The sequence below is a fragment of the Pseudovirgaria hyperparasitica genome, assembly GCF_010093815.1.
Source record: "Pseudovirgaria hyperparasitica strain CBS 121739 unplaced genomic scaffold EJ05scaffold_2, whole genome shotgun sequence".
Classification (NCBI taxonomy): domain Eukaryota; kingdom Fungi; phylum Ascomycota; class Dothideomycetes; order Acrospermales; family Acrospermaceae; genus Pseudovirgaria; species Pseudovirgaria hyperparasitica.
Window position 1 is genome coordinate 1,088,867 of NW_022985550.1, and position 25,124 is coordinate 1,113,990.

The 25,124-nt window shown below is 50.8% G+C and overlaps 9 protein-coding genes across 9 annotated transcripts; 6 read left to right on the forward strand and 3 right to left on the reverse strand.

The window, feature by feature from the left end:
• Nucleotides 1-2: 2 nt before the first annotated feature.
• Nucleotides 3-1,160, forward strand: EJ05DRAFT_507512 (uncharacterized protein). The gene is made up of 2 exons (XM_033747926.1): nucleotides 3-560; nucleotides 613-1,160. The coding sequence occupies exons 1-2, from the start codon at nucleotides 374-376 to the stop codon at nucleotides 1,131-1,133; spliced, it is 708 nt and encodes a 235-aa protein (XP_033604348.1). The 5' UTR covers nucleotides 3-373; the 3' UTR covers nucleotides 1,134-1,160.
• A 4,707-nt stretch (nucleotides 1,161-5,867) lies between these two features.
• EJ05DRAFT_496786 (putative riboflavin biosynthesis protein Rib7) lies at nucleotides 5,868-6,710 on the forward strand (the record flags this gene model as incomplete). Its single annotated transcript, XM_033746445.1, has 1 exon — nucleotides 5,868-6,710. The coding sequence occupies one exon, from the start codon at nucleotides 5,868-5,870 to the stop codon at nucleotides 6,708-6,710; it is 843 nt and encodes a 280-aa protein (XP_033604349.1).
• A 97-nt stretch (nucleotides 6,711-6,807) lies between these two features.
• EJ05DRAFT_507515 (Profilin/allergen) lies at nucleotides 6,808-7,580 on the reverse strand (the record flags this gene model as incomplete). The annotated part of the gene is made up of 4 exons (XM_033747927.1): nucleotides 6,808-7,097; nucleotides 7,150-7,302; nucleotides 7,388-7,475; nucleotides 7,540-7,580. 4 exons carry the CDS (start codon nucleotides 7,578-7,580, stop codon nucleotides 6,963-6,965), a joined length of 417 nt encoding a protein of 138 aa, XP_033604350.1. The 3' UTR covers nucleotides 6,808-6,962.
• Nucleotides 7,581-8,105: 525 nt separating this feature from the next.
• EJ05DRAFT_496788 (pfkB family kinase) lies at nucleotides 8,106-9,316 on the forward strand (the record flags this gene model as incomplete). The annotated part of the gene is made up of 3 exons (XM_033746446.1): nucleotides 8,106-8,238; nucleotides 8,289-8,483; nucleotides 8,541-9,316. 3 exons carry the CDS (start codon nucleotides 8,106-8,108, stop codon nucleotides 9,314-9,316), a joined length of 1,104 nt encoding a protein of 367 aa, XP_033604351.1.
• EJ05DRAFT_472856 (uncharacterized protein) lies at nucleotides 9,093-11,164 on the reverse strand. The gene has a single exon (XM_033743267.1). The coding sequence runs from the start codon at nucleotides 10,852-10,854 to the stop codon at nucleotides 9,406-9,408; it is 1,449 nt and encodes a 482-aa protein (XP_033604352.1). The 5' UTR covers nucleotides 10,855-11,164; the 3' UTR covers nucleotides 9,093-9,405.
• Nucleotides 11,165-12,807: 1,643 nt separating this feature from the next.
• Nucleotides 12,808-18,163, forward strand: EJ05DRAFT_496790 (uncharacterized protein; the record flags this gene model as incomplete). The annotated part of the gene is made up of 7 exons (XM_033746447.1): nucleotides 12,808-13,369; nucleotides 13,423-15,054; nucleotides 15,109-16,281; nucleotides 16,329-16,414; nucleotides 16,477-17,281; nucleotides 17,334-17,460; nucleotides 17,509-18,163. The coding sequence occupies 7 exons, from the start codon at nucleotides 12,808-12,810 to the stop codon at nucleotides 18,161-18,163; spliced, it is 5,040 nt and encodes a 1,679-aa protein (XP_033604353.1).
• A 306-nt stretch (nucleotides 18,164-18,469) lies between these two features.
• Nucleotides 18,470-19,708, forward strand: EJ05DRAFT_496791 (transcription factor Tfb4; the record flags this gene model as incomplete). Its single annotated transcript, XM_033746448.1, has 3 exons — nucleotides 18,470-18,515; nucleotides 18,571-19,473; nucleotides 19,530-19,708. The coding sequence occupies 3 exons, from the start codon at nucleotides 18,470-18,472 to the stop codon at nucleotides 19,706-19,708; spliced, it is 1,128 nt and encodes a 375-aa protein (XP_033604354.1).
• A 437-nt stretch (nucleotides 19,709-20,145) lies between these two features.
• EJ05DRAFT_496792 (N-terminal nucleophile aminohydrolase) lies at nucleotides 20,146-22,104 on the reverse strand (the record flags this gene model as incomplete). Its single annotated transcript, XM_033746449.1, has 4 exons — nucleotides 20,146-20,262; nucleotides 20,314-21,662; nucleotides 21,712-21,911; nucleotides 21,995-22,104. 4 exons carry the CDS (start codon nucleotides 22,102-22,104, stop codon nucleotides 20,146-20,148), a joined length of 1,776 nt encoding a protein of 591 aa, XP_033604355.1.
• Nucleotides 22,105-23,213: 1,109 nt separating this feature from the next.
• EJ05DRAFT_491486 (Actin/actin-like protein) lies at nucleotides 23,214-24,835 on the forward strand (the record flags this gene model as incomplete). Its single annotated transcript, XM_033745983.1, has 6 exons — nucleotides 23,214-23,248; nucleotides 23,337-23,359; nucleotides 23,414-23,641; nucleotides 23,697-23,743; nucleotides 23,796-23,882; nucleotides 23,936-24,835. 6 exons carry the CDS (start codon nucleotides 23,214-23,216, stop codon nucleotides 24,833-24,835), a joined length of 1,320 nt encoding a protein of 439 aa, XP_033604356.1.
• Between the last annotated feature and the right edge of the window lie 289 nt (nucleotides 24,836-25,124).

The following is a 25,124-nucleotide window of genomic DNA, read 5'->3' on the forward strand; positions in this document are numbered from 1 at the left end:
CACAACAGGAGAAGACTTGTCCTTCTCCCCAAACAGACTCGCCGCGTCCTTGCTATCGACACGATCGGATCTTTGCTATGACTATGATTTAATTACCTGGCCCTCGGGCCTGATCAATTTGCCTTCGGATCGATTGTCAAACACGCCGCCTGCGATAAGCACAATGGCGCAACGACAACCTCCTCCTGCGACGCATGTTTGTGCGGAGGCAGTCTTCAAAAGCACTCCAGGATCGCCCTGCTATCCCAGAATGAAAGCAGGAATCTCTCACTTCTAAAGTCTCTCTCTCTACATTTCTATTCTCTGACTGGCCTGGTGCCTTACTGTCTCTCTCTATCTCTCTCTTATTCTCTATATATCAAGCAACGCAACGATGCTTACTCTCACTCTTTTCTTCTTCTTTTTCTTCTCCTTATTCTCCATCTCCACGTCCCTCCCCAGCGACGCCCTAGCCACCCAAACACCAGCCTGTTGGACACAATGCCTCCTCACCACCCAACCCGCCGATTGCAAGAGTCCAACTCTCCTCTGTACATCCCAATCCATCTGCATCCCACAATGTAAATCCCCTTCCCCCCTCTCACATCATCCCTAAACTTACCACGACAACAGGCCACTGCACCAACGAAGCCACCACCACCGCCCTCCTCGCCTGCGCCCGCACAGCCTGCGGTAACGATCCCGACATAAATACAACCCCTCTCCTCGCATCCATCGAATCTCTCTGCAGCCCCGCAGCGTCTAAACCTCTCGCTACGACTACCCTCACTGTGCGCGTTACGCCCTCGCCTATGCCCTTTCTGCCACCGGGTCTGATGGCGCCTGCATCGTTGGCTACGCCCGCGGTGGTGGTGCCTTATACGAGCGGGAGTGGGAGTAGGAGTACAGGTGGGCGGGCTACGATGGAGACGGGGAATTGGAGGGCGAATGCGACGGCGACGGGTGTGGTGGCGAGTAGTAGTGTGCGTGCGTCGGGGACGGGGTCGGCGACGACGGGTGGAAGTGGGAGTGGGAGCGGATTCTTTGTGGATGAGGATAGTTTGGGGGTTAGGACGATGGTGGACTTGTGCTGGGGGTGGCTTGGTTTGGGCGTTCTTGTTGGTGTTGTTGGGTGTGGAGTTTTGGGTGGATAGTAGCTAGTATGAGCTCTTGAAATGACGATCTGTGTTTAGTACTGAAATGAGTAGATGTTAATGCCTTCGTTGGGACTGGAATAGTGAGTAGGTGAAATGCTGTGGCCTGGTGAATACTCGAACCCACATCGCTGGCACGTTACTCGTACGTGTTGTGGGTATCTCTATAATATTTACATCATATTGTCATAAGTCATCGTCCATCATTAAGAATCTTTTGAGACACCAAAAAACACATTCTAAATCCATGCGCCCAAGCAGCATTGATCCGTCCCTACGCCCTTCCAAACTCAAAGTTTAATAGCCAGACGCGGCTTCACGGCGTCAATCGGCTTCGGCTCGGTCATATCAATGGCAGAATCCTGCCTCGAGGGTGCCGACAATCCCTTCACTAGCGAAATGTTAGTTTCTTCTGTTCAGTCACCATAGTCCTGGTTCTTCTTACATGTCTGTTGTCTCCTATGATTCTCCAGGAGCTCGATAACAGCCGGCTGAGCATTGACGGTGGCCGCATTCAAGGCATTGTCAAACTTGCCACCCACAAGGTCCATATCAGCGCCCACGTCAAGAAGCAGCTGAATGACGTCCCCGTGACCGAACGCGGCGGCCGCCGTGAGCGCGGTGTGATATGGGCCGCCAGTCTGGTTGACAGCAGCGCCGCGCTCGAGGAGAAGCTTGACAATCTCGCTTTGGCCGTTGCTCGCAGCTGCCTGCAATGGGTTGCCGTAGCGGCCGCCGGGGTTGTTTGCAGATGCGCCGGCTTCGAGGAGCATCTTCACGACGTCGATGAAGCCGTTGCGCGACGCTGCTTGTAGCGGGCTACCGTAGTAGCCTTCGCAGACGTTGAGGTCTGGGTTGTGCGCGAGGAGCTGTGCGACGACGCGGTGGTAGCCGTTTCGGGCAGCTGCTGATATGGCACTACCGCCTAGGCCGCCTTTGAGCTTCACGTCGGCGCCGTATTCTAGGAGGATCTCGACTACATCGTCGTGTCCGTTGATTGCTGCGGCTTGGAGTGCGTTGTCGTAGTATCCGTTTTGCTTGTTGACGTCTGCGTCGTGGTCGAGGAGGAGTCTGACTACATCCTCGTGGCCGTTGAGCGAGGCGGCGAGGAGGGCGTTCGAATACAGTCCGCCCTGGAAATTGACATCGGCTCCGTGTTTCAGGAGGACTTCGGTCGCTTTCAGCCTTCCGTTCAAGGATGCCGCCTGGAGTGCATTTCCAAAAGCACCGCCTTGGCTGTTGATGTCTGCACCTCGTGCGATAAGATGCTCCACCACTTCCGAGTGTCCATTGTTAGCAGCAGCTTGCAGAGCAAATCCAAAGGGTCCGCCTGTCGCATTAACCTCTGCGCCGTGTTGTAACAGGATATCGACGAGATCGAAATGACCATGTCTTGCAGCTGATTGCAGCGCGTTTCCATAAGCTCCGCCCCTGATGTTTGCGTTCGCGCCCTTGTGAAGAAGCATTGCAGCAACCTCCAAGGAGCATCCGTTGGCCGCTGCCTGAAGAGCACTGCCGTGATATCCGCCCACCGAGTCTAGACCAGCTCCATGATCTAGGAGAAGCTCGACCACTGAGTTATGCTTCCCGACCGCAGCAGCTTGGAGAGGATAACCAAAATATCCCCCCTGTGCGTTTGCCGAGTGGCCTTCTCCAATCAGGTGTCGACAATACAAGTCGAGCCCAAATAGGGACGTGAAATACAGTGGTGTCGGATCTGTCAAGAGATACGTGTCGAAACGCCTTTGTACACTTATGGAGTGATCACAAAAGACTTGTAGCCAGGCAAGCCACTTATGCGTAACTGCAGTACTCCACGACCTACCGAAAAGAGGCAAGGTCGCCTCCTGTACTGAAGGGGCTTTGGCGTGTTTGAACCAGTAATTCGCGGCGTAGTCCAGAAAGGGATATGCTGCTAGTCTTGTGTCAAGTTCTTCATCGCTGTGGCAAGGACCACTGGAAAGATCATCATAACCTAGATAGGTCAGACACATTGAAGTAATCTCAGTCGATGCAGCTGCTTCGTCCATGGCGAAGAATCTGGCAGGCCCCTGTCGCACACGGTCTGATTTCAAGTACTCCTGAACCGAGTAGTGAGCAAGACCAATGATATCGCCAGTAATGATGATCAGGCTCTTCCATCCGCATAGCAAATCTTCGGGCTTGGAGAACCGATCTTCTGGATCCAATTCAGTCGAGCCGTTCTCGATCACAGCAGCTTCGGCAATCTCGAGCAGCGTCATCGGCCTTGCGCCATATATGATGAGCATAAAGACACGTAGGAGCAGAGACTTTTCTTCCTCTGACTTGATGTCCACTAATATGCGCTCATATGTCTCGTCTAGAGTATCTGGCAGACCTGTCAGGGCTTTCCTAATTGCTTTAGGTCGCCTCAAGCCTTTGATACTGTCGAACTGGCACTTCACCCAGCGGAACCTGATGAAGATCAGAGTGGCGCAAAATCAGTAGTCTGTACAGGGCTACGTACATTCCTTTCGCGCCTTGTACCAGAGTTTTGATTATATCCTGCTTCAAGTCGGACTTGAGGTTTGCTAAAAAAGGTTCTGCGGCAATCTGCTCTCGGACGAACAACTCAACGTCCATAGCGACCGCAGTACTGTTTATTGAAACGGTTTGAAGGTTCAAAAACCTAAAGTCAGTTGAGATGTGCTGCTCATTACGACTCGTCATTAATAACGATATGGAGTGACTCGATATGAACTCTTGCAGAACGGGTAACAGAAGACTCCATTCCTTGCATTCGTCCAGAGCATCGACGAAGACATTGACCTTCTTGAAATATTTTCTGGCAATGACGATGAAAAGAAATGTGAGTTCTTGGGGCGAAGGGCGCACTTTCTCTCCCTTGTACTTGTCGTAGAGCGATAGAAGATCTCCAGGTACGGTGTCAAGGTTCACTGAGAGTTGATGTATCAAGGAGACCAGTAACCCGGATGCAGTTTGCTTGGCGAGATCACGGAAGTCAAAGTAGAAATATACAATGGCAGTGTCGTGAAGTCTGAGCGACTTCTTCTGAAGCCTGTCGATGATAGTAGAACTGTATTCTCGTGTTAGTGGAGCATTGCAAAAGGACCGAATGCATGCAGCAGCTTACCATAAGATAGTCTTGCCCGCCCCAGCTGCGTGACATGGTGGTTAGTAATGTGATTCAAGACTCGTAAATCGGAGACTGACGAATTGCGTGAAGCCACAAGGTGTCCGACTCGGCGGTAGACCATGAGCGAAATTCACTGCCGTCTAGAAACCACAGTCCTGTGCCATCTTGAGCGAGGTTACGCGCATTAGTATGATTTACTTGGTAACTTGGACATTCAAGCCAACGAAGCGCTTTGCGCGCCTTTTTCTCTGGGGCGTAGCGTCAGTCCATAGTATGGCTCCGAGTAGGTCACACCACATGGGCGTGAGACGCTGGAGGAGATACGGACAAACCTTGATGCATGAGCCTCTCAGCTTCCGACCGCTGTGTGACTTGGATAATGAGGTTGTCGACTTTGCCGTCGATGTCGGTGACGGTGAGCTGGATACCGTTCTGTTGCACTCCAAGGACTTCAATCTGGCCTAGGATCTTGTCCTGAATCGCCTGTGCTAGAGTGCTGATAGGGAGACGACAGTGAGCGTTCAGTTTCTCGTCTTCGTTGCGTTTGACATGATGTTTCGAGAGTAGAGGATGAAGAAGAATAAGCAGAAGTCGAAGAAGTAGAACTCACTGGTGATCGGAATGAAGGGCGAGGATGAGGCAAGTCTTAAAGCGTTCAAGCTGAGGAATGAGCTCCGCAAGTCGCTTGGTATTTCTGTGCCCGGTCAGCGCAGTTTTGAGCCTTGCCCCGCGCTGACTGTGAATCTCATTCAGTGTGGTGGCAACGCGGTTTAGCGTGGAGGCGCAAACATCCATCATTCCCCCAGGTTGCTGCAATAAGCTGCACACAGCCAGCGTCACGGCGGATTTACTGACTGTTGCTGCTGCTGCTATTGTTGTTGTTGTTGTTGCTGCTGCTGCTGCTGCTGTCGTCGTCGCCGTTGTCGAGTTCGTTGTCGTTTTTGATGCCGCCGTCTGCGCAGCTTCAAACTGCGTCAAGAGTGTCGTCAAGAGTCCATACAACAGAGTGAGTTCTTCGACTAGCTTCTCCATGCCCTCAGGTGCCTGTCCCTGATACATCTTGACACATTCCCATCCAATCCCCAGCAGCTTTCCCGTTATCCCAACGACTGCAATGATGCTGGAAGCAACGCTGAGACCAGCGATAGCCTCCGCCATTAGCGATAATCAGGGGAGAATCTCACGTCTGGTTCGTTTGACCCTGAGCAGAGAGAAAAATGTACGTGTCATCGATTGCGGCGTAAGCTGAGAGGGCGTCACCTACATATGTAATGTAAGGAGGTGTATAAGAAGGCGACGGTGGTGCGTAAGCACTTCGGATTGCTGCCTCAACTTGTGGTTTGGGGCTGCGTGATAGAACAATACGAAGAGCCTCGCCCTGCTTATACCATTGGTTGCCAGCTTCAATTAAGATGTAGCTGTAGCTCCAGCCAGAAGAAGCCCTGCACGGATTACTTGCCTGTTCATTCTCTCTTCCTCCACTGATATCTTTCTCAGCTCGTTATAGAAAGGCTCTGTTCCTCCCAACACTTCTACCCCAAGCTTCCGAGCATTGTATACCACTACAAATCATACAATCTTGCTACTGCATCGCACCGTTTACGGCTACCAACACCATGGCACAAGCAAGTGATCAGACACTCCCAAAAGACACCCTCTACTTTCCTGCAAAAGACCGCGAGTTCCTTGAGCCTCATCTGCCACAAAAAGATGGCCTGGACAGCAACAAATGCTTTGCAACATTGACATTTGCAACCTCGCTCGACTCTCAGCTGGCCTTGTCTCCCGGTGCACCAACACAGCTCTCCGGACCGCAGTCCAAGGCGATGACCCATTATCTACGCTTTCGACACGACGCTATCATGATTGGCGTGGGCACTGCCGTGGCCGACAACCCCTCACTCAATTGCCGGCTAGAAGGCGCCGGTGGCTACGGTGGCTCGGACCTCATAGGCCAGCCAAGACCGGTCATCATCGACCCGACAGCACGCTGGGATTTCAGCGAGAAGAACAAGATATTCGTCTTGTGCCGCGAGGGCCGTGGCAAGGCGCCGTATATCATCACGGGGGAGCAGAATCCGCCGGCTGAACAAAAGAAAATCCTCGAGGAACATGGCGGAAAGTTCATCACCTTGGGCATCAAGACTTCTGACATTGGCAGCCACCGTTTGGACTGGTCGGAGCTTCTCCAAACCTTGAAGGCCGAGGGGCTGGACAGTGTTATGATTGAGGGTGGGGGGCAGGTCATCAACTCCCTCCTGGATCCCGTCTTTCAGCCTTTGATCGATTCCATCATTGTAACTATCGCCCCTACCTGGCTGGGACAAGGCGGAGTCGTTGTGTCCCCCTCACGCCAGGTCGACGAGCATGGCAAGCCTCGTGCAGCCGCGAGGCTCAAGGAAGCCAAGTGGTATCCATTTGGTGAGGATGTCGTCTTGTGCGGCCGAGTCAAGCTGTAGATCAGTTTTCCTTATGCTTGTGTCTGCACAGGTTTCTCACTCTGGTCATGATTTCTAAATTGCAGGTAGACACAGTACTTAGAAAAAGATATCAAAACTCTATGGTGACTCTACTAATTCTCTACATTATGTGTCAAGTCTGCCACTAGCATCATAAAAATAGTACGAACCAGACCCATATATTTCCTTGTGCCGGTACACTAACAGCATTTCCCGCAGACGGCGTGCGCTGGTCCCAATGCTTACTTTGACTCAATAGCCAACACTGATCAGGTAGTCGCATAATTGCTCTATCAAATTGGCAGTCTCCGAGTGCGAGCTGGACTCAGGATAGTGGACGAAGAATATGGCAGTATTCGTATTAACGACCATGATACCTTGGCGACCCTAATATGCTGAATGTGAGTTCTAGAACCTGAGGCAGGTGATCAACCATCACCTGTCGGCCATATAGACTCCTAGAGTCTCCTTTGACTGCCTTGTATGTCGTACCAGCAACACGAAAGCCGTCATTTCGAGCCCGTTGTATGCTTGGGCCTGTTCCTGCATCGGCGAATATCCTGCGAATCTCAGCGAGCTCGTCTTGCGTAACCTGATCCCATATCAGCCAGAACGTTGGTCATAACTTCGACCACCCGGGTACTAGATTGTCCAAAGGCGCATAACAGTGCACGCACCAGGTATCCAGGAGAAGCGGCGAGAATGCCGTAATTCTCGGTTCTGGAGAAAACAATTGCATTATCGACTAGTCCCGAGCCTAGTAGACTATGCGAACGATATCTGTTAGATCGTGACAAGACGTGGCTTGCGTCCGTTTCTGGCAACGAACCTGGAGTCGACGTATGCTATCGCGGTCCCGGGAGTCAGCATATGTTCGTGGTCATCGCCTGGATTCTGGTCTTCGAGACTCGATTCAGAGGATTACGGACCTTGCCAAGGCATCTCTACATGGCCTACAATCGTCCCGTGTATTTATTATTCAAACGATGATAGTAAGGCACACACGGAGGTTGGATACTCGCCCGTGGCAGTAAGGCGTACTCGAGGCAGACTTCTTATCTCATGCGGGCAAGTATTATGCGGGTGTTGGAAGACATTAGACGGGGCTCCCCGTCTGGCGACATCCCCACACTAAAAAGAGTTCCTCCAGAGTAGGTGCGCCTGCCGAGATGGCGCATTAGCGCGCTCGTTTAGGCCAGGTCTTTAAGGTCTCGAAGAGGTTTGGCTTGCATGAAGTGTCAGATTGACCGATCATGCAAAATGAAGCGGTCCTGCACGCCTCCATGTATGGGTATATCGATTGCATGCGATAAGTATCAGTCGACAAGCAGCGATCGACTGCTTGCTTTCGTGGACTCTCCGGGAAACCATCATCACCGGACCTGAGGACACGAGATGATGGATGCTCAACATGTGCAGAGCGAGCAATCTGTATTGTTCTGTTCCTTGAGCAATATCTGTCTTGATCATCTAGTGCTCCCTGGCAAGCCTCCTCTGATTGACATTGTGGGCGGGCCTGGCGGCTATGGTATGTAAGAGCCATCGATTCTCCATCGATCAGTCCTGAGACGTGTTCAGCTACCCTTGGAGCCCGAATATTTGCAGCATCGCCTCTATCGAAAAGGATAGGATGGCTCATAACTGTCGGTGGAGATTTTCCGTCCCAAGTGAAGGAAGAACTGGAGAGCTGGGACTTGAGCCTCTCTCTCAAAATAGACGACAAGCAATTGACACCCCGCGGTCTCCAACATTATGAGGATGAAAGCTTCGGGCGTAAGTATATAGTAACGAGGCAATTGGCATGTAACGCCATCTCTAACCAAGTGATAGCCGTGTCGTTCCATGAACTGACTCCTGCATTTGACTTTTCACCTTCGGATCTGCTGGATGCAAAAGTAGCTCACGCATCAGCCTTCCATCTCCTTGGAACACCGGAGATGTGTGCGACTTATATACCTGCAATCCATCGTCTTCGGAGATCTGCTGGAAATCCGAAGCCCTGCCTCGTGGTCTGGGAGCCAGAGCCTCGTGCGTGCCGTACGACCACTCGTGCTGCTACAGTCAAAGCTGCAGCAAATGTAGATGTAGTGTCTCCTAATCATCTTGAACTCAGAAGGCTGTTTGAGGATGACTTCTCTACGTCACGTCCCACTGCAGCCATGATCGAGGATTATGCTCAACGACTTGTCGCCGAAGGTTTGGGACGCAATGGTGATGGCCAGCTGGTCGTTCGTGCAGCGGAGCTTGGATGTATGGTCCTCTCGCGCAAAGAACCCGCGAGGTGGTTTCCTGCGTTCTATTCTCCCAGCAGAGAAGATGTAGATCGCGCCCGATTCGAGGGCGTGGAAGTGCCGTCTCATCCGTCAGTCGTGGATCCGACTGGTGCTGGTAATGCTTTTTTGGGGGCATTCACATTCGAGCTTGCGATGTCGAATGACATATCTGAGGCTTGTTGTCGCGGCATTGTCGCTGCGAGCTTCACCCTGGAACAGATAGCTTTTCCCACACTTTCCAGAGGGAGGCACGGAAGAAGTAAAGAAACCTGGAACGGTATCCAAGTCGAGATCCGGCTGAAAGAGTATAAACGTAGACTAGCTATGGGGTGACACCAAGTATGCGTAATAATCATACCTCTGGACAACTTATAAGGAAATACGCTGAATGATCTTGACAATATGGAACCCTCCTAGCGAGCTCAATGCCTTGCCAGCCTCGCCTCCAGCCTCGCCACCGTGGCCTCCAACATCCCCAGCTGGTCATCCTTCTCATTCACCTCCCTCTGCAATACCTCCTTCTCGCCCCTCAAGCCCCCAAGCAGCCGTCCCATCTTCTCCCTATACCGTAGATTCTCATCCACCATACCCTCCCACCGCGACCACTCCACTCCACTACCAACGACATGCACCTGCTCCGGCTCATGCGTCGTCGCCCAGCTATGTGCACTTTCTCGCAGGCGCGACAGCTCCTCCTCCTTGCGCCGAAGCTTGATCTCCAGGTCCTTGGTCGCTGCATCGTGGCACGCCTCGTGCAGCCGTGCCTGCTCCTCCAGAATCGCGACCTGGCTGATCAGATTAGAGTTGTGGCGCTCGAGCTCGAGGACTTTCTGCTCGAAGGCGGCCGTCTTGGCGACCTCGAACAGCGTCGTTGTGCTGCGACGCTCGGGGGATTGCATGATGCTCTTAGGTCGCGCAGGCATGGGTTGCTGAGCCGACGGCGGCGTCGCTGTACCAGATGAACGACGCCGGGCGGAGACGTCGAGTTTGCGGGTGGCATCGGCGAGTTTACCACGGACGTTTACGAGGTTGGCGAGGTCGTCGTTGCGCAGCTTTGTTAGGGCTTCGTGATCGCGGCGTGAGGAGGCGAGGAGACCACGGACTTTGCGCAGGTTGGCGACATCTTCGTCGCGGAGGGCGAAGAGCGCTTCGTGGCGAGTGGCCCAAGTCTTCTTTTCGGCCTCGAGGGTGGCGACGCGGGCCTGGAGGGCAGCGTAATCGGCTTGTGAGACGGAGATTGTGGGTTGGGCGCGCTCGATGGCGATGACCTTGGACATGAGTGCTGCGAGTTGCATTTCGAGAGGGCCTGGGGTATGGGATGGTCGTGTAGCTTGGTCTTCTTCCCACGTCGGTTGCTGCTGGTCGGAATCGCCATCTTCGAAGGACATATGCTTCGGAACTTTCACGATCTGAACGTCTTTGATGACTTCCTTGGTGGCCGCTGGGGCTGAGACTGGAACTCGTTCCTGTGTACCAGATGAGACGACTGCCTTGGGCACTCTTATCTCATCATTCTTTGAGAATGGCATTACATGCTTTGGCACTGGTATAGGAGTGATGTCTTTGATGCCATCTAGGTCCCGCGCTACTTGTAGATCCATGAAGCCCTCTTTCCCAAACATGGGTGTGGGCGCGCGCTTGGTATTCCAGGGTGTGGGCGTCTTCTCCGGGATATCTGCATCATTGTCCCCGTCCATTGTACTCTCACTGGCATCGTCGCTGTCGAATGGTTTCAGCGGCACGAGCTTGATTTCTCTTATCTGCTCATTGAAGCTGGCCTTAGGCAGGACGTCAGGTACCTTGACCGGAGGAGGTTTGAACCATATGGGAGGCAGCTCCCGGGTGCTTTGGGCCCCGACATCTTCTGCCATTGTGTCGCTGCTCCTATCCGACTCGTAACCTGAAACCGAATTATGAGATGAATGAATGCTGTCTCGTTGTGATGCGATTGAGTGTATTGATCCGCGACTGGCATCATGGCGAGAGCGAGATAATAAGCTTGAAGTCCACATTCTTCAAAGGTGAGTATTACTGTATCTATGTTCGGAAAGTGAGTGCAATGAAGGATGAACGAGGAAATTATGTAGCAAATAGAGTGTATCAAGAACGTGTTGCTAGTGGTAAGGAGAAGAAATAATCACTTGGAAGCTCTGTTTGAGAGAATACAGTCTCTTTTATTCGATGTTCGAACCTGACGAGGATATTGACTCCTGAGACAAGCTGACACCAAGGGGCAGCGTTGTTACATTAATGGTACCAGGTCTTCGGAGTACATACGTTTCGCGGTCATCCACGACTGTTGTACATATACAAGTACAATATCTTGCAGGCTGTTTATAGCCATCTAATATTAATGTTGTTACTGAGAACACTTCGAGGTCTCACTGGCATTCCGCATATACATAAATGTGTCGATTAATAAGCTTTGATGCTATGATGGCGTAGGCCCAGATTCTGCTTGGAGTAATTAATTTCGCACAGGGCCATAGATGCAATTGCAGTCCTGCTACTGTAGGAGTGGTACTACAGAACTTCGATGTATAGACCTCTCGAGGCTTCGAGTTGGCTTCGAGACGCGTGTCCGAGAGGCCACGGACCAACAAACGTTGAGACGTGTTTCATGTCAGACCCCGAGGACTGAACAACTCTCGACCGAACAGGATGCGGATATATTTGGTCAGAGACATCGAGGCACGATAATGCTGAACGTCGACAAAGACACAGTACCTGTCAGTCCGACCTGGGGTCAGTCGATTCGTTTCGAAGGCTCGAATGTTCGGATTGAAGCTTGACGCGGTCCCGCAGCATCGCGGAGCACCGGCCGCAAGGACATCGGAATGAATCCAGAGCTTCGGAGTCGCGATGAATCGCGATGAATCGCTGCAAAAGACATTACGCTCCTGACAAGTGCATTCCTGTTCAAGGAGTTCTTGGCTGCGAGACTGGTGGAGATGAAGTGATCGAGGTTGCGGATCCGTCGTTTTCCAACCTAAGTCACTAGCACTAATTAGTGCACGCATGTTCTCTCCCCCATCTCTCTACCTAGAGCTCTTTCTACTTTTACGTCTATTCTAAATATATTAGAACTTTAAAAAGTAGATATAATAAGTAATTAGATATATTTCTATCCTTAAATAATTTAATTTTATTCTTATAAAGTATCTTTAAAGAGATAGAGAAGAATATTAAAAGGTTCTTTAAAGAGGGCCCGTATAAAAACCACGTTATATTCTACCTTATTCCTCTTCTCTAAGAAACTAGACCCTCTTATTATAGACTAAATTAAATAATTTAGAGCTTAAAAATTATATAGGAATAATTACCTTACTCTACTCTATAGTTCTATATAGATATTATAATATATAGACCTCTATATAGAGATAGAGAGGTAAAATAACTATCGAAGATTTGGGGTGAGAGCACACGCGTGAGATGGAAAATGCCAAGCTCGTCAGGTTCTAGGAAAACGACGGATGAGCCGAGGGTGAGCCGATCAACTAAGGATTTGCGGCTGAAATTGGGGTCTGATAAGATTACACGTGCTGTCCAGAACCCAACGTTCACCGCACCGTCTATTGGCTAGCACGCTACGTGGACCCCAAAACCATGAGGGTTGGTGCTATTTACATCCATTCATATGAGGCCTAGATTACGCGTGGCAATATCTGTCATCCTGCTTCCCCGCATTAACGACTCGTAAACTAGTCGTTCAGCTGAATAGGTGCCCAATTTAAAGATGTAGTACTAAGCGCGTACCCAGCCGCGATGAATGTCTGATACAGGCTTTCCAAAGTCCCTCCCGAGCAGCGTCAAGTGTGGGCAATATGGCGATTGCGACAGCAACAGATTCGGTGACTCCAAACTATGAGCGCTTGTACTGGGAGAAAGCGCGCAAGGCCTTCAAGGCTGGTAGACTTGACAAAGATGGAGAGAAGACGGAGAGCAAAATCGACGATTTTCTGAAAGAGAGATCTACTCCACAGGAGGCGCGAGAACTATGCAAAGCTACTAAGCAAGCTGCTGGGGAGGAGTATTCAGCATCTCTAGGTGGCATTCTCGAGAAAATCGAGATCGCAATGCAAGTTGGTGATTTGGCAATTAAGAGCGCACCAGAGTCTGTTGGGCTTGCGTGGATGGGAATCCGGCTATGCTTGCACTCCGTTGCAGACGACTTCTCTACCTTCAGCATCTTTGGCCAGGCCTGCTCAGACATAATTGGGATCATGATATCTTGTGCCGTCTTTGGGAAGATGTATGGACCCTCTAGAGGCGTCAACTCCTTTCACGAGATCCATTCACAAGTAACGGACAGAATTCCTAAAGTCTACACAGAGATCTTAGATTTTTCATATTCCGTGAAGAAACATATGGGCCACAATAAAGCATGTAAGTACGATCTTTACCACACTTCGATATTTTAAGGTATCTCATAAATATAGATCGCATTGGTAAAGGCTTGCTGGTTCAAGCTTCTACGAGGTTCGAGGCTAAGATAAAGTCGATTAAGAATCATGACACTACTATGGCCGAGTTCGCTCGAAGAGCTTACGAACAACTGTCTGACTACTACCTACGTACGGGTTTGACTAACCAAGAAGCAATGATGGGCGATCTGACCAAGATCAAGAGCAAGATGGAAATGTCGTTACGCATAAATCAGGACAACGCCGATCAGATGCGAGTTCTTATTGACGAGATCAAGAAGAGGAAAGAGATGACACCACACGATGTTGCTGTCAAGAACTACGAAGAGAACATGAAACAGTTTGGCGGGTCTAGTGATCAGAAAGCAGTATATGCAGCCAAAATCTCGAGAAGATCTCCCCCACAGACTTGTACTTGGATCTTTGACATGGAGTTGTTCAAATCCTGGTATGTCTCAGAGAAGAGCAGCGTCCTATGGGTATCAGGAGGGGGTGGTTTCGGCAAATCCATTCTGATGTCTGCCATCATCAACGAACTCCAGGACCGGGCCAAGGACACCGGAGCACATGTTCAGTATTTCTTTTGCAACGCTGGTGATGAGTCGACGAAGAGGACTGATCGAATTCTGAAGCATTTACTCTATCAGATGTACAGTCTATTGGAGCATCACTCGACAGAAGCGCTCGAGAAAGCGAACAAGCTTGTGTCTAATTTTCTTAAAAACAGGTCAACCTCCTCCAAGGAGAGCAAAGGCGACAACAAAAAGGACGATGTTGACTTTGCTAAAGTGTTTAGGGGACTTGTCGGACTAGTTGGAAAACCCATCTTTATCGTTGTTGATGCTCTGGATGAATGCATTGATCGATCCGAGGGTTTACTGAGCTCGCTCAAGTATCTCGTGGATGGATCTACTTCAAACATTAAGTTAGCAATCTGTAGTCGGCCTGAGGCAGATATTGAGACTGCCTTTGAACAAATCCCTAGAATCAAAGTAGAAGGGAACAATGGGCCGGACATCAAACTCAATGCCCAAAGTGAGCTAGCAAGACTCCCTGGGCTGACGTCACACGAGCGAGCAACAGCGTGTGATAAGATTGTAGAGAAAGCTGGAAGCTTGTTCCGATATGTCGAGCTGGCGGTCAGATTCTTGAAACAGCCCTGGCAGCGTCCTCTCGAGCGACATCTAGAACAGCTCCCTATTGGTCTCGAGGCAGCTTACGAACAGACCGTTCGAAATATCGACCCTGCGTATTTAGAATTGTTGAAGACCTGCTTGACATGGACTTGTCTTGCTGAAGGACAGATTCGTGTCCCAGAAGTGATCGATGCTTATAGTCGTAAGTATGTCGTAGAACAAGAATCTCATGAAGCTGGGGATGTAGAGTCCATTGAAGAGCCAGAAGCTCAAGAGGATCTGCATGTGGATCAAATTCGAACCGCTGGATCTGCCTTCTTAGAGGTCGATTCCATGACTCGGGTCATCCAGTTGAGACATGCCACTGTAGCGGACTATTTTCTTGGAGCAAAGCCTGAAGTCCAAACAGAAGAGCAGTGCCTATGTAAAAACTGCACAAGAACAGGGAACAGCCAGAAGTCTTTTGCTCTATCAGAGAAGCATGGGCACTTAACGATGGCTACGACTATACGTGAGTCTCTCTGTGGGCAATCCCTGCTAAAATTCCGAGCTAAAACCTGTGTAGTCAAGCATTTGTCGTGTGAATCTTTCCGCCAGGAATTCCTTGTGTCTTTCGAAAGGCGCGATGTCAAGGAGACGGTGGATACTCATGATAAATCAGGAGAAGAAGAAGAACAACAAGAACAACAACAACAGAACGACGAAAGCGAAGCTAAGAACGTAAATACTAACGACGGTGATATGACGGTCGAGCCTACTCAAAGCTCAGAATTACCACCTTCAGGGACAGAAGATGGTAAATCATCAGAGGAACCGATTAACACGGGAAATACTACCACCGACCAAAGTAGCGAAAAGGAACAAGACGCAGAATCCGAGATCGCATCTGCCACAGATAGCGATGCTGATATAGATCCTCTGGATCCTGTCCAGGCTGACTCTGACGATGTACAGGATCCAGGAGCTCGCTTCAGGTACGAGATCCACTACTTTCAGTTTCACATGTGCAAGGTCGAGGAGCTGTGGGAAGCGGAAGACCGAAAGGGTCCGGAATGGGAAGAGTATGAAGCTCTTCAGGATTCATTCTTCGTCAAGGACTCTCCCTTCTTTCAGTCATGGATCAACCTCAAAAACCAAGCGCAGGGCAGTGCAATTTCATGGATATTTGATATCAAAACTATTCATCCCATACACATAGCCGCGGCATACGGGCTGACCAGTTTAGCTGGGCGACTCATCGAGCGGGGTGCAGATCTTGCAGCTGTCACAGATGAAGGCTACACAGCACTTGATTTTGCTGTTGAGCATTACGGCTTTTCCAAAACGGAAGAAAGAGCCCACAAGAATGTCCTAAGACTCCTTGAGCTTCTTTTGAAAGCAGGTTCCGACCCCAATAACCTCGACAAAAGGACGGCGCGTACTCCCTTTTTACGCTTGTTCTGGCAGAACCCTAAAATTGAAGCCATCCAGATATTCTTGGACAATGGCGCTGATGCCAAGGGTGTTGACCTGGCCTGGGGTGCAGGCTCTCTGCACTATTGCTGTGGCAATTGTGATGATCCAGCTGTACTTAAGGCACTTTTGGCTGCAGGTGCTGATCCGAACCTCGAGGACAATAGTGGTGAAACACCATTACATTTCCTGATGATGACGTGGAAACAGGATTCACCCCTCGAGCTGGTAGATATCATGATCAGCGGTGGTGCCAATGTCAACGCGGAGGATAAGACCGGACAGCGTAAGTATCGCCTGGTATCAGACTGTTCTGTATTGATTGGTATTCAGGGCCACTATACGAGCTTTGTTGGTCTGGAAATGTTGAAGTCGCCAAGATATTGATCAAGAATGGTGCTGACGTGACAGATGATGATGTGAGTTTCTGATGACTCTTCGGCCAATCGGACTTGACTTTGGCAACTGCTTATGATCTTAGGTCAATAAAATCACCGCTTTGCACATGGCCTGTCGAGCAGGCAATACAGATCTCGTGCTTCTTCTTATCGAACATGGAGCTCAGATGTCAGCCGTGGATGACAGAGGCTGCACTCCTCTATACTACAGTTGTGAAGCTAAAACAGATACAACAGCTCTTGCGCTGATAGATAGGCTTGGCACTGATGGTCTCACCGTACTGGGACTCGCCAACTCTGATGGAAAATCGCCTATCCGGAAGGCCGCAGCGCGGGGACACCATAAAATCGTCGAAGCATTATTTGAGAAGTTGGGTTTAGACATAGCTGTTCTTGAGACTCAAGATAAGAAACAGCAATGGACACCCCTACATGCAGCTGCCCACAATGGCCAAAAGGAGGTCGTTGAATTCATCTTAAGCAAAGGCGTGAATATCAACATTCTTGATAGGAGAGGGGACACGCCACTCAAAACATGCTTAGCATCCTGGAGAGACACTAGGACACAGGATTACGAATTTGTTGCGCTCAAGCTGTTAGATGCGGACCCGTCTAAGATTAGTGGAACCGAACTCTTACATTCAGCTGCAATAAGAGGAAATTTGGCAGTTCTCAACAAATTAATGGATAAAGGTGCCGATCCGTTACTACAGGATGAACACGGTTGGACCTCCGTGCAAGTTGCTCGGCAATGTGGGCAAGATGAAGCCGCCTCTCTGCTATCATCGAAACGGGCTGTGACTGGCATTCGACCTAGTGGGTTGGTGAATACGCTACCGAAGATCTTCGACGTCTCAGGGGACGGCACCAGCATGACAGCGATGACAAGTACACCCCCTTACTGCAGACTTTTCATCTCCGTTACTAATCTTCTGACCAGAGAAATGCGAAGGCTCACTCTTGGCCAATCATCCCATACCCGCCGGGATAGACGGTTTCTACTATGAGATCGAAGTTGACTGCCCAAATGCGCCATCACCGGACGCCCCTGCAGCAGAGGAATACCCGTAAGGCTCATTTTTCGGATAAGATGGCACTGACTAACATCTGCACAGGGAAGTTGCACTTGGTCTCTGTCCCCACACGGCCCGAACACGAGGCTGGCTTCCTGGCCGCAGCTGGCCTCGCAATCCAGCTTGGGGATACCACGGCGATGATGGAAGTCTGTGGCCTGTCGTTTCAGGTGACAAACCTCACGCAGGTCTGCATGCAAGAGGTCACTTTATTGGAAATTTTGGCCATGCAGACGTTGTGGGCTGCGGTATCGATTTCACAAATAACAAAGTTTTCTACACCAAGAATGGCGAACTGCTTCGGACCTTGTCTCAAGAGAAACCTCCCACTCATTACGCTTTTGCCGAAGTCACCGGGCGTTTGTACCCTGTGGTTGGGACATCGAGGCAGAACTTGACAATCAAAGTCAACTTTGGCGGCGACCTGGAGACCAAGCCGTACAAGTGGACGCCCGGTAATGCAACTGATTGTGGTAGCAAGTACCTCAGGGAGCTTGAGGAGGATCTGATCGCAAACCCTCCGAAGGTGGAACCTGAAAGGCCAACGAGTGCATCCAGTTCAGCTAAAGCTGTGGATGAGGATGGAAAGGAAAGCGGTGTTGAAGCTGATACTGCAGTCACTGTGGCTATTGGCGTGCCGGAAAAGACAAGTGTGGACGTTCGTGTGAACGATGTAGCTCAAGTCGCTGATAAGTAGATACATACCAAAGAGGCTTGAGATTTTGTGCTTCGTGGAATCTGATGTAATGTATTGATACTAAGCGGCGCGTACTATCAACGCGAATGCTAAGGAGCAGGCGCGAAACGTTTCGGAGTCTTCTCCGCTCCATGACTCTGGGTGATCTCACTCAAGCAATAACATTGCTCTCCACACCTGTCACGCGAACGACTGCTTGTGCTCAAGCTTAAATCGTCGAAGCCGATTGAGGCTTCTAGTAACCAGCTACTAAACCTCAATGCGCGGGTTCTGGCTCCGCAGACAGAGCTGCATCAACCTTTCAATATGAACGCTATTGATGCGACCGACCGGACCTTCAGGTCACCAGATGGTGCGTATTACTCCAGGCTCACGATGCCGTACAGTATGACTGATGAACCTCTCAGCTCCTCCTCCGTCTCTCCTCACTATAATTCTCGACACAAACCCTCACGCATGGGCGCATCTCGAACCTACCCTGCCACTCCAAAAAGCCATCGCAAACCTCCTCGTCTTCATCAACGCCCACCTCGCCTTCAACCACTCAAACGAAGTCGCAGTCCTCGCTTCTCATTCGCAGAAGATCCAATGGCTCTACCCAACCCCAAAGCCCCCATCTCACAACCTTACCAGACCCGCTTCTCCCCGCCCAAACGGCGCATCCAACGGCACTCACTCCGCCCACGATGACGCAAACAAATACCGCCCCTTTCGTATCGTCGAGCAGCAAATTCTCGCCAACCTTTCCGCCCTCCTCGCATCCACCACCTCGTCCGACCTGTCCAGCACAACCACAACCCTCATCTCCGGCGCCCTGACCACAGCCCTCACATACATCGCCAAAGCCGCCCTCGCTCACGCGCCCCCGACCGACCCCTCTGCATCCCTCAACGTCGCCGACCCGTCGCCCACTTTCATGGACGCAAATGACGGAACTACAAGCCGCGCTCGTACCACGCTCACGTCCCGCATACTGGTGCTGAGCGTCAGCGGCGATCTAGCTGCGCAATACATACCGGTAATGAACGCCATCTTCGCGGCGCAACGTCAGCGGATCCCAATTGATATCCTGAAGATCGCGGGAGATACAGTTTTCTTGCAGCAAGCGTGCGACGCGACCGGTGGAGTGTACATGGAGGCACAGGAGCCGGCAGGGCTTCTACAATACCTAATGATGAGCTTCTTGCCAGATGCAACAGCGCGGGATTTTCTGGTGCTGCCAAGTGGCGGAGCTGTAGACTTTCGGGCAGCGTGTTTCTGCCACGAGAAGATTGTGGAGTTAGGGTGGGTGTGCTCGGTGTGTTTGAGTAGTAAGACTTGAAAGGATCGTAACGGTGGCGTGAATGGGAAGCTAACGAGTGTATAGTTTTCTGTGGACCTCCTGAGCATAACCAGTGCTTAACTTGCGGTAATCAGCTCTCTATGGCTTCGACATTACCAAAACCTCCAGCCTTGATTCAGCGAAAGAAAAAGAAGAAGAAACGGGCAGCCGGAGATGGCGCTTCAGCGGGCGTAACGCCAAGTGGTACTCCAGGGCCTGCTTGAGTTGTAGAGAACAGGGAGCGGAAACAGGTTTTGTGTTGCATTATCAACTGCATTGCATTGCGTGGCGTTTGAACAGATAAAGTGGATGCATTGGAACGATGTATATAGAGGCTTGGCACGAGAAGAAGAATTCCAGTAGGGCACTTCAAATAGACGGGCCAGTATCGAACTTGATCTATCATCCGAATTACAGGTCAAGTCCACAATGTTTGAGATGTTCAACAAAGGCCATGCGCCTGATCACGCCTCCGCGAACCGTATCACTTAGCTACCATTCATCTCCCATCAGAGTTGTTCGCGTTGCTAAGATGTGGAAAAGAGAGGTTTGTGTATGGTCCTTGAACGGGATGGACCCCTACTTAGGTTATAGGGTCGAGGTATACAGTGGACAATGGTTGTCAGGGAAGTGCTTGGTACAATCCAGGTCAATATGCGTGCTACCTTTTTTTCCGCGGGCGAACAGCACGCCCTCCATGCGCGATCGAGCCACTACCTGTGCTCCTAGACATGGCGCAGACCGGCTTGGACTCATCAGAGTGCATCGAAGAGAGAGCCTGTATAGATTTTTTTAGCAATAGCTCAGAACTCGTAGTAAGAGGACATACGAATGAATCGGTGTTATGCGCATAGTAGAAGAATATACCGTCGCGAGTCTTCTTCGCGCCTAGGACGCCAATTGCTCCTGCAGAATTGCTATTCTGCACGCTTGGGTGACCCATAAAGTCGTGCTCGATCATGGAACGTATCGCGTCATCGTCATCTACAGATTCATAGCCCGCTCCTTTGGTCTTTATGCTGTGGTATAGGCGCTGCGCACATATAGTCGCAGCCAGTGTAGTCGCCATGTGCTCACCCGTTCCGCTGGTTACAGTTGCTACACAAGTCTTGCTACGGTCGTCGGGATTGACCGGTATGACCGCTGAGCCAATTCCGACGAGCGCTGCTGGACCAACACGCCCGCGATACTTCATGCCAATACCACCGGATGATGACCCACAAGCAATATTGCCCCATCTGTCAATGGCAATAGCTCCGACTGTATCCGTGATATGATCTTCGCGCTCGTCGCCTTCCTGGCCCAAAGATGATACTGGTATTGGAGCATTCAAAGATTCTGTGGGAGATGGTTGTAGAGGAGACTCATCTTCCTCTGTCGACGTGGTCAAATGAGAGCGCTCGTGGCTCACAGGGCTTCCGTGAGTTGGACTCGGAGTAATGGATGGAAGGACTAGAGTGCCTGATGATGATGGGGACGAGCTGGAGTCTTCGCCACTAGAGCCATCATGCCAACGCGACCCAGGGATTGTACTGCCGGAAATATCGGTGTTTGCCTGATTTGAGCTCACCCTACTCTTTGCAGATGAATATGACGAGTAGTTACGCATCGTTGGGACTTTCTGAGTGCTGTTGATGAAGGCACTGGTGGATGATTCATGGGCTGAAGGAGAAGCTGGAGTTGCGAGAGTTCCCCGGGAATCGACATAATCATGGCCGCCTCGAACAGGCGTGCGCGGAAGATCCGGCGTGGATTGTGAAGAGCCGGAGGAGTTCAAGTCATCACTGCGTTGAAGATCTGATGAGGATGATGCTCTAGAAGGACTATGCTTGAGTGTGGCCTCTCGCCGTGAGTCTCTTGTCGGTTCTCGTCCTCTTGGGTGATTGATCTGCACTGGTTCGGACTCAGACTTTGGTCTCGTACTGGAGGGAGCCAACGAGGACTGTGTATGTTTCGCTTTTCTATCAGCGTTTTTGAGATCAGACCTCCACCGTACCCAGCGTTCATGTGCGGCTGGAGAGACTAGAGCGCTCGGATTCAAGATAGGTATGCCGTGCTCAAAAGCGAAGTCTGTCGCACCCTGAGACACTAGTAGATTGGGTGGCACGCGCCGTAACGTGAGGTGTTTTGTGGTGTGATCGAGTACAGTGCGGGCCAGAGATATAGGGTTTTTGATTTCTAAATTAGTCAAGTCAGCCTGCATTCCGACCATGAACTGAGAACCTACGAGATACCGCACCCACTCCCCCGCTACGCCCATGATGGTCCACGATCGAGGCATCACATTCGACCGTGCCATCGATAGCCAAGTTACTCCCGTATCCGGCGTTAGTGATTTCGCGGTCTTCCAGAACTTTGATCGCCATCTCAACACCATCGACTGCATTCCCTCCAGTCCTCATGATCGCCATTGCCGCTTTGGCCGCGCTATAACAGTCAGCCACTTGTTCCCACGTAATAATACCATAGTACGACGATCCGTATCCATTAGAGGAGCTTGCTTCACTTACTCGTTACAGGCTTGTAGATGGATTCCTTCGTTCTGAGTGCTGTGGTAGCCAGCACCAGCATGAACGAAGACTGCCGCGATATCATTACCTTTGTGTGATCGCCCGCCCATCATCGGTCCAACAGCTATCTTGGTGACGACAACGATGCTCCTAATGATGCGCTTGAAATGATTTCGGAAAGAAGGTATTCGTTTTCTCGCAAAAAAACGGCTCAAGTTGTTCCTTCTACGGGCAGCCGTCTTGGAGTCGGAATGCGCAGACTTGCAAAGGGACACTCTCAGGGACGTCAGGGTTGATCGATGGTAAGGAGAGGTAGCTGTGTTTGACTTTCTGATTTGAGGCAAGGGTTTAAAAGCGGCTCCTCGCTTAGTCGTTGTCGCAGCTCCAGGCAGCTCACGTTGGCTGCCGGTTTAGAGTTCGCACAGTGTAGGTCACCGCTGTCATGAAATGAAATGCAAACGCAGGAGAGTAAATTCAGAGAATGAGATATACCGAGTTAAGAGGACGTAGGTTGCGTGTTTTAGGTGTATAATGACAGTGAAAGAGTGACGGTCTCGGTAAAATGTGGAACAAGAGACCGAGGGAGATAGCACTGCTAGAGATTAATGCTGAGACTGAGAGATGCCAGCCGAAGGAACAGGTAGGTGGGTGAGTGCGGGTGAAGTGAGAGAAAACAGAGCGGAAGTAGCTCAGAAGCATGGACTGATTGTGCTCGTAGACCTCAATCGTGATGCCCCAACGCATCAAGCATGGGCTCACTCTACCTGCAATGTGAAGACCGAAGTGACGATGGGCAATTCTCTACACCAACTTCCAAGGACAGTCCAAAGTGATGGGATGTGTCCAGGCTCACTCTTGTCCAGCATGCTGAGAGTAGATAGACGGAACGCGCTATGTATGTTATACCACTACAAACCGAAACATTGCAGTTGACTTAGATAAGCTTGAAGTGAAGCTATTCGACATGCTGGCCCTGCACGTTTTCCGCTCAAAGAGAGCTTGGCATAACTTGGCGTTAGCGGAAGCGGGGCGAGGACGAGCGGAACTCTGCCCACCACGTTCCCGCTGGCGGCCAGTGGGCTACCTTCCTGCGTACGTCGTCAGCGCCAGGCGACAGTTTATGCGACTTTGTCCTGTGCAGCTTTCGTTTGCGCAGTATTACACTTCCAACGTCTAATTGCCACCCCTACTTGGTTCTCACACAACCGAGTTCGCCAGTATGGCACCCCAAACTCCGGCCGTTGTCATGGACAAGTAAGTTGGATCCACCTCTGTCCCCTCCACGTCGCTCAACCCATAACGATGCGCTACATTTGCATAAAGTGCTAACCGATTCAACTAGCGGTACGGGGTACTCGAAGCTAGGTCAGCTCGTCGCAATATTCCACAACTCATCTCGGTTGTCCTAACGTCACTCAGGCTTTGCCGGAAATGACTCCCCGTCGTTCGTCTTCCCCACAGCTATTGCAACAAAAGGCCCTGCTGGAGGCTCTGGAGGCTCTGGTTCAGGTCGACCAGCTGTGGCCAACAAACCCTCGTTTCTTACAGGGGGCGCTGGACAGGGTGGTAATCTATCAGGAAAGAGGGGCACGGAAGATTTGGACTTCTTCATTGGCGACGAGGCTCTCGCTGCTTCCGCAGGACCCGGTATGCGATCACCATCTACTCGAGAGTTCTCCTTACCGTTATACTGATGACTTAGGGTACGGTATACACTATCCTATACGGCATGGTCAAGTAGAGAACTGGGTACGTCAGTTGACACCTGCGCAAGGAAGCTTGCTGACCACTCTTTGAACAGGATCATATGGAGCGTTTCTGGTCCAATTCTATTTTCAAGTATCTTCGGGTTGAGCCAGAAGACCACTACTTCCTACTGACCGAGCCGGTAAGCTTTTTGTGTGCTATTCCAAACGCCCTGAAAACTAAGCGAATGCACAGCCTCTTAATCCTCCTGAAAATCGTGAGGCTACGGCTGAGATCATGTTCGAGTCGTTCAACGTCGCTGGTCTTTATATTGCTGTTCAGGCAGTGCTAGCTCTAGCGGCATCTTGGACCTCTTCAAAAGTCCAAGATCGCTCCTTGACAGGCACCGTAATCGACTCTGGTGAGGGTGTAACTCATGTCATCCCTGTTGCCGAAGGTTACGTAATTGCCTCATCGATTAAGAGTGTTCCCATTGCTGGACGTGATATTACATACTTTGTTCAATCACTCCTGCGTGACCGTGGCGAGCCAGACAGCAGCTTGAAGACCGCCGAGCGCATCAAGGAGGAATTCTGTTATGTTTCCCCGGATATCGTAAAGGAATTCGCACGCTTCGATCGGGAACCTGACCGTTTCGTGAAACACACAGTCACGCAACCGAACGGCAGAGCGGTGACAGTCGATGTCGGCTACGAGCGATTCCTAGCGCCCGAGATATTCTTCAACCCAGAAATCTACTCGTCCGACTTCCTTACTCCATTACCGAACATCGTCGATACCGTCATTCAGTCCAGTCCGATAGACGTACGGCGCGGTCTTTACAAGAATATTGTGCTGAGCGGAGGCTCCACTCTCTACAAAGACTTCGGGCGACGACTACAAAGGGATATCAAGCACATGGTAGAAGGCCGTATCAAGGCGTCGGAAGTCAGGAGCGGAGGAGCCAAGAGTGGTGGCCTAGATGTGCAAGTAATCACTCACAAGCGACAAAGGCATGGTCCTTGGTTTGGAGGGAGCTTGCTAGGCCAGACGCCAGAATTTCGAAGCTACTGCCATACTAAGGCCGAATATGACGAGATAGGTCCAAGCATTGTGCGAAGATTTGCCCTCCTCGGTGGCCCAGGAAGTTCATAGGCAGTTCTCGGGATGCTTCAGTGGCATGATAGAAACTCTTGAAATGGTCAAAATCGAGCACATGAAATCGAATGTCTGATGTCACCTAGGCTCAACCGCCGCAAATAACTCTAGATTGTGGAATATAGCGACCTCAATGCCTTATCAGTCTACTCGTAACATTGATTCTTGATTGGGCCACGCGTACTCGGCAGCTAGGCAGATGCGCGCAGGTGGTGTCACCTTAAGGTCCAACGCCACACAGGCAACAACGTATACCGCCAAAGTCACGTCAAGAATCATTAGTGTA

Coding starts and splice junctions, on each gene's coding strand:
- EJ05DRAFT_472856 (XM_033743267.1), bottom strand. CDS start 10,854: ATGGCAGAAGATGTCGGGGCCCAAAGCACCCGGGAGCTGCCTCCCATA.
- EJ05DRAFT_507512 (XM_033747926.1), top strand. CDS start 374: ATGCTTACTCTCACTCTTTTCTTCTTCTTTTTCTTCTCCTTATTCTCC. Junction 561..612: donor ATCCATCTGCATCCCACAAT/GTAAATCCCCTT, acceptor CCACGACAACAG/GCCACTGCACCAACGAAGCC.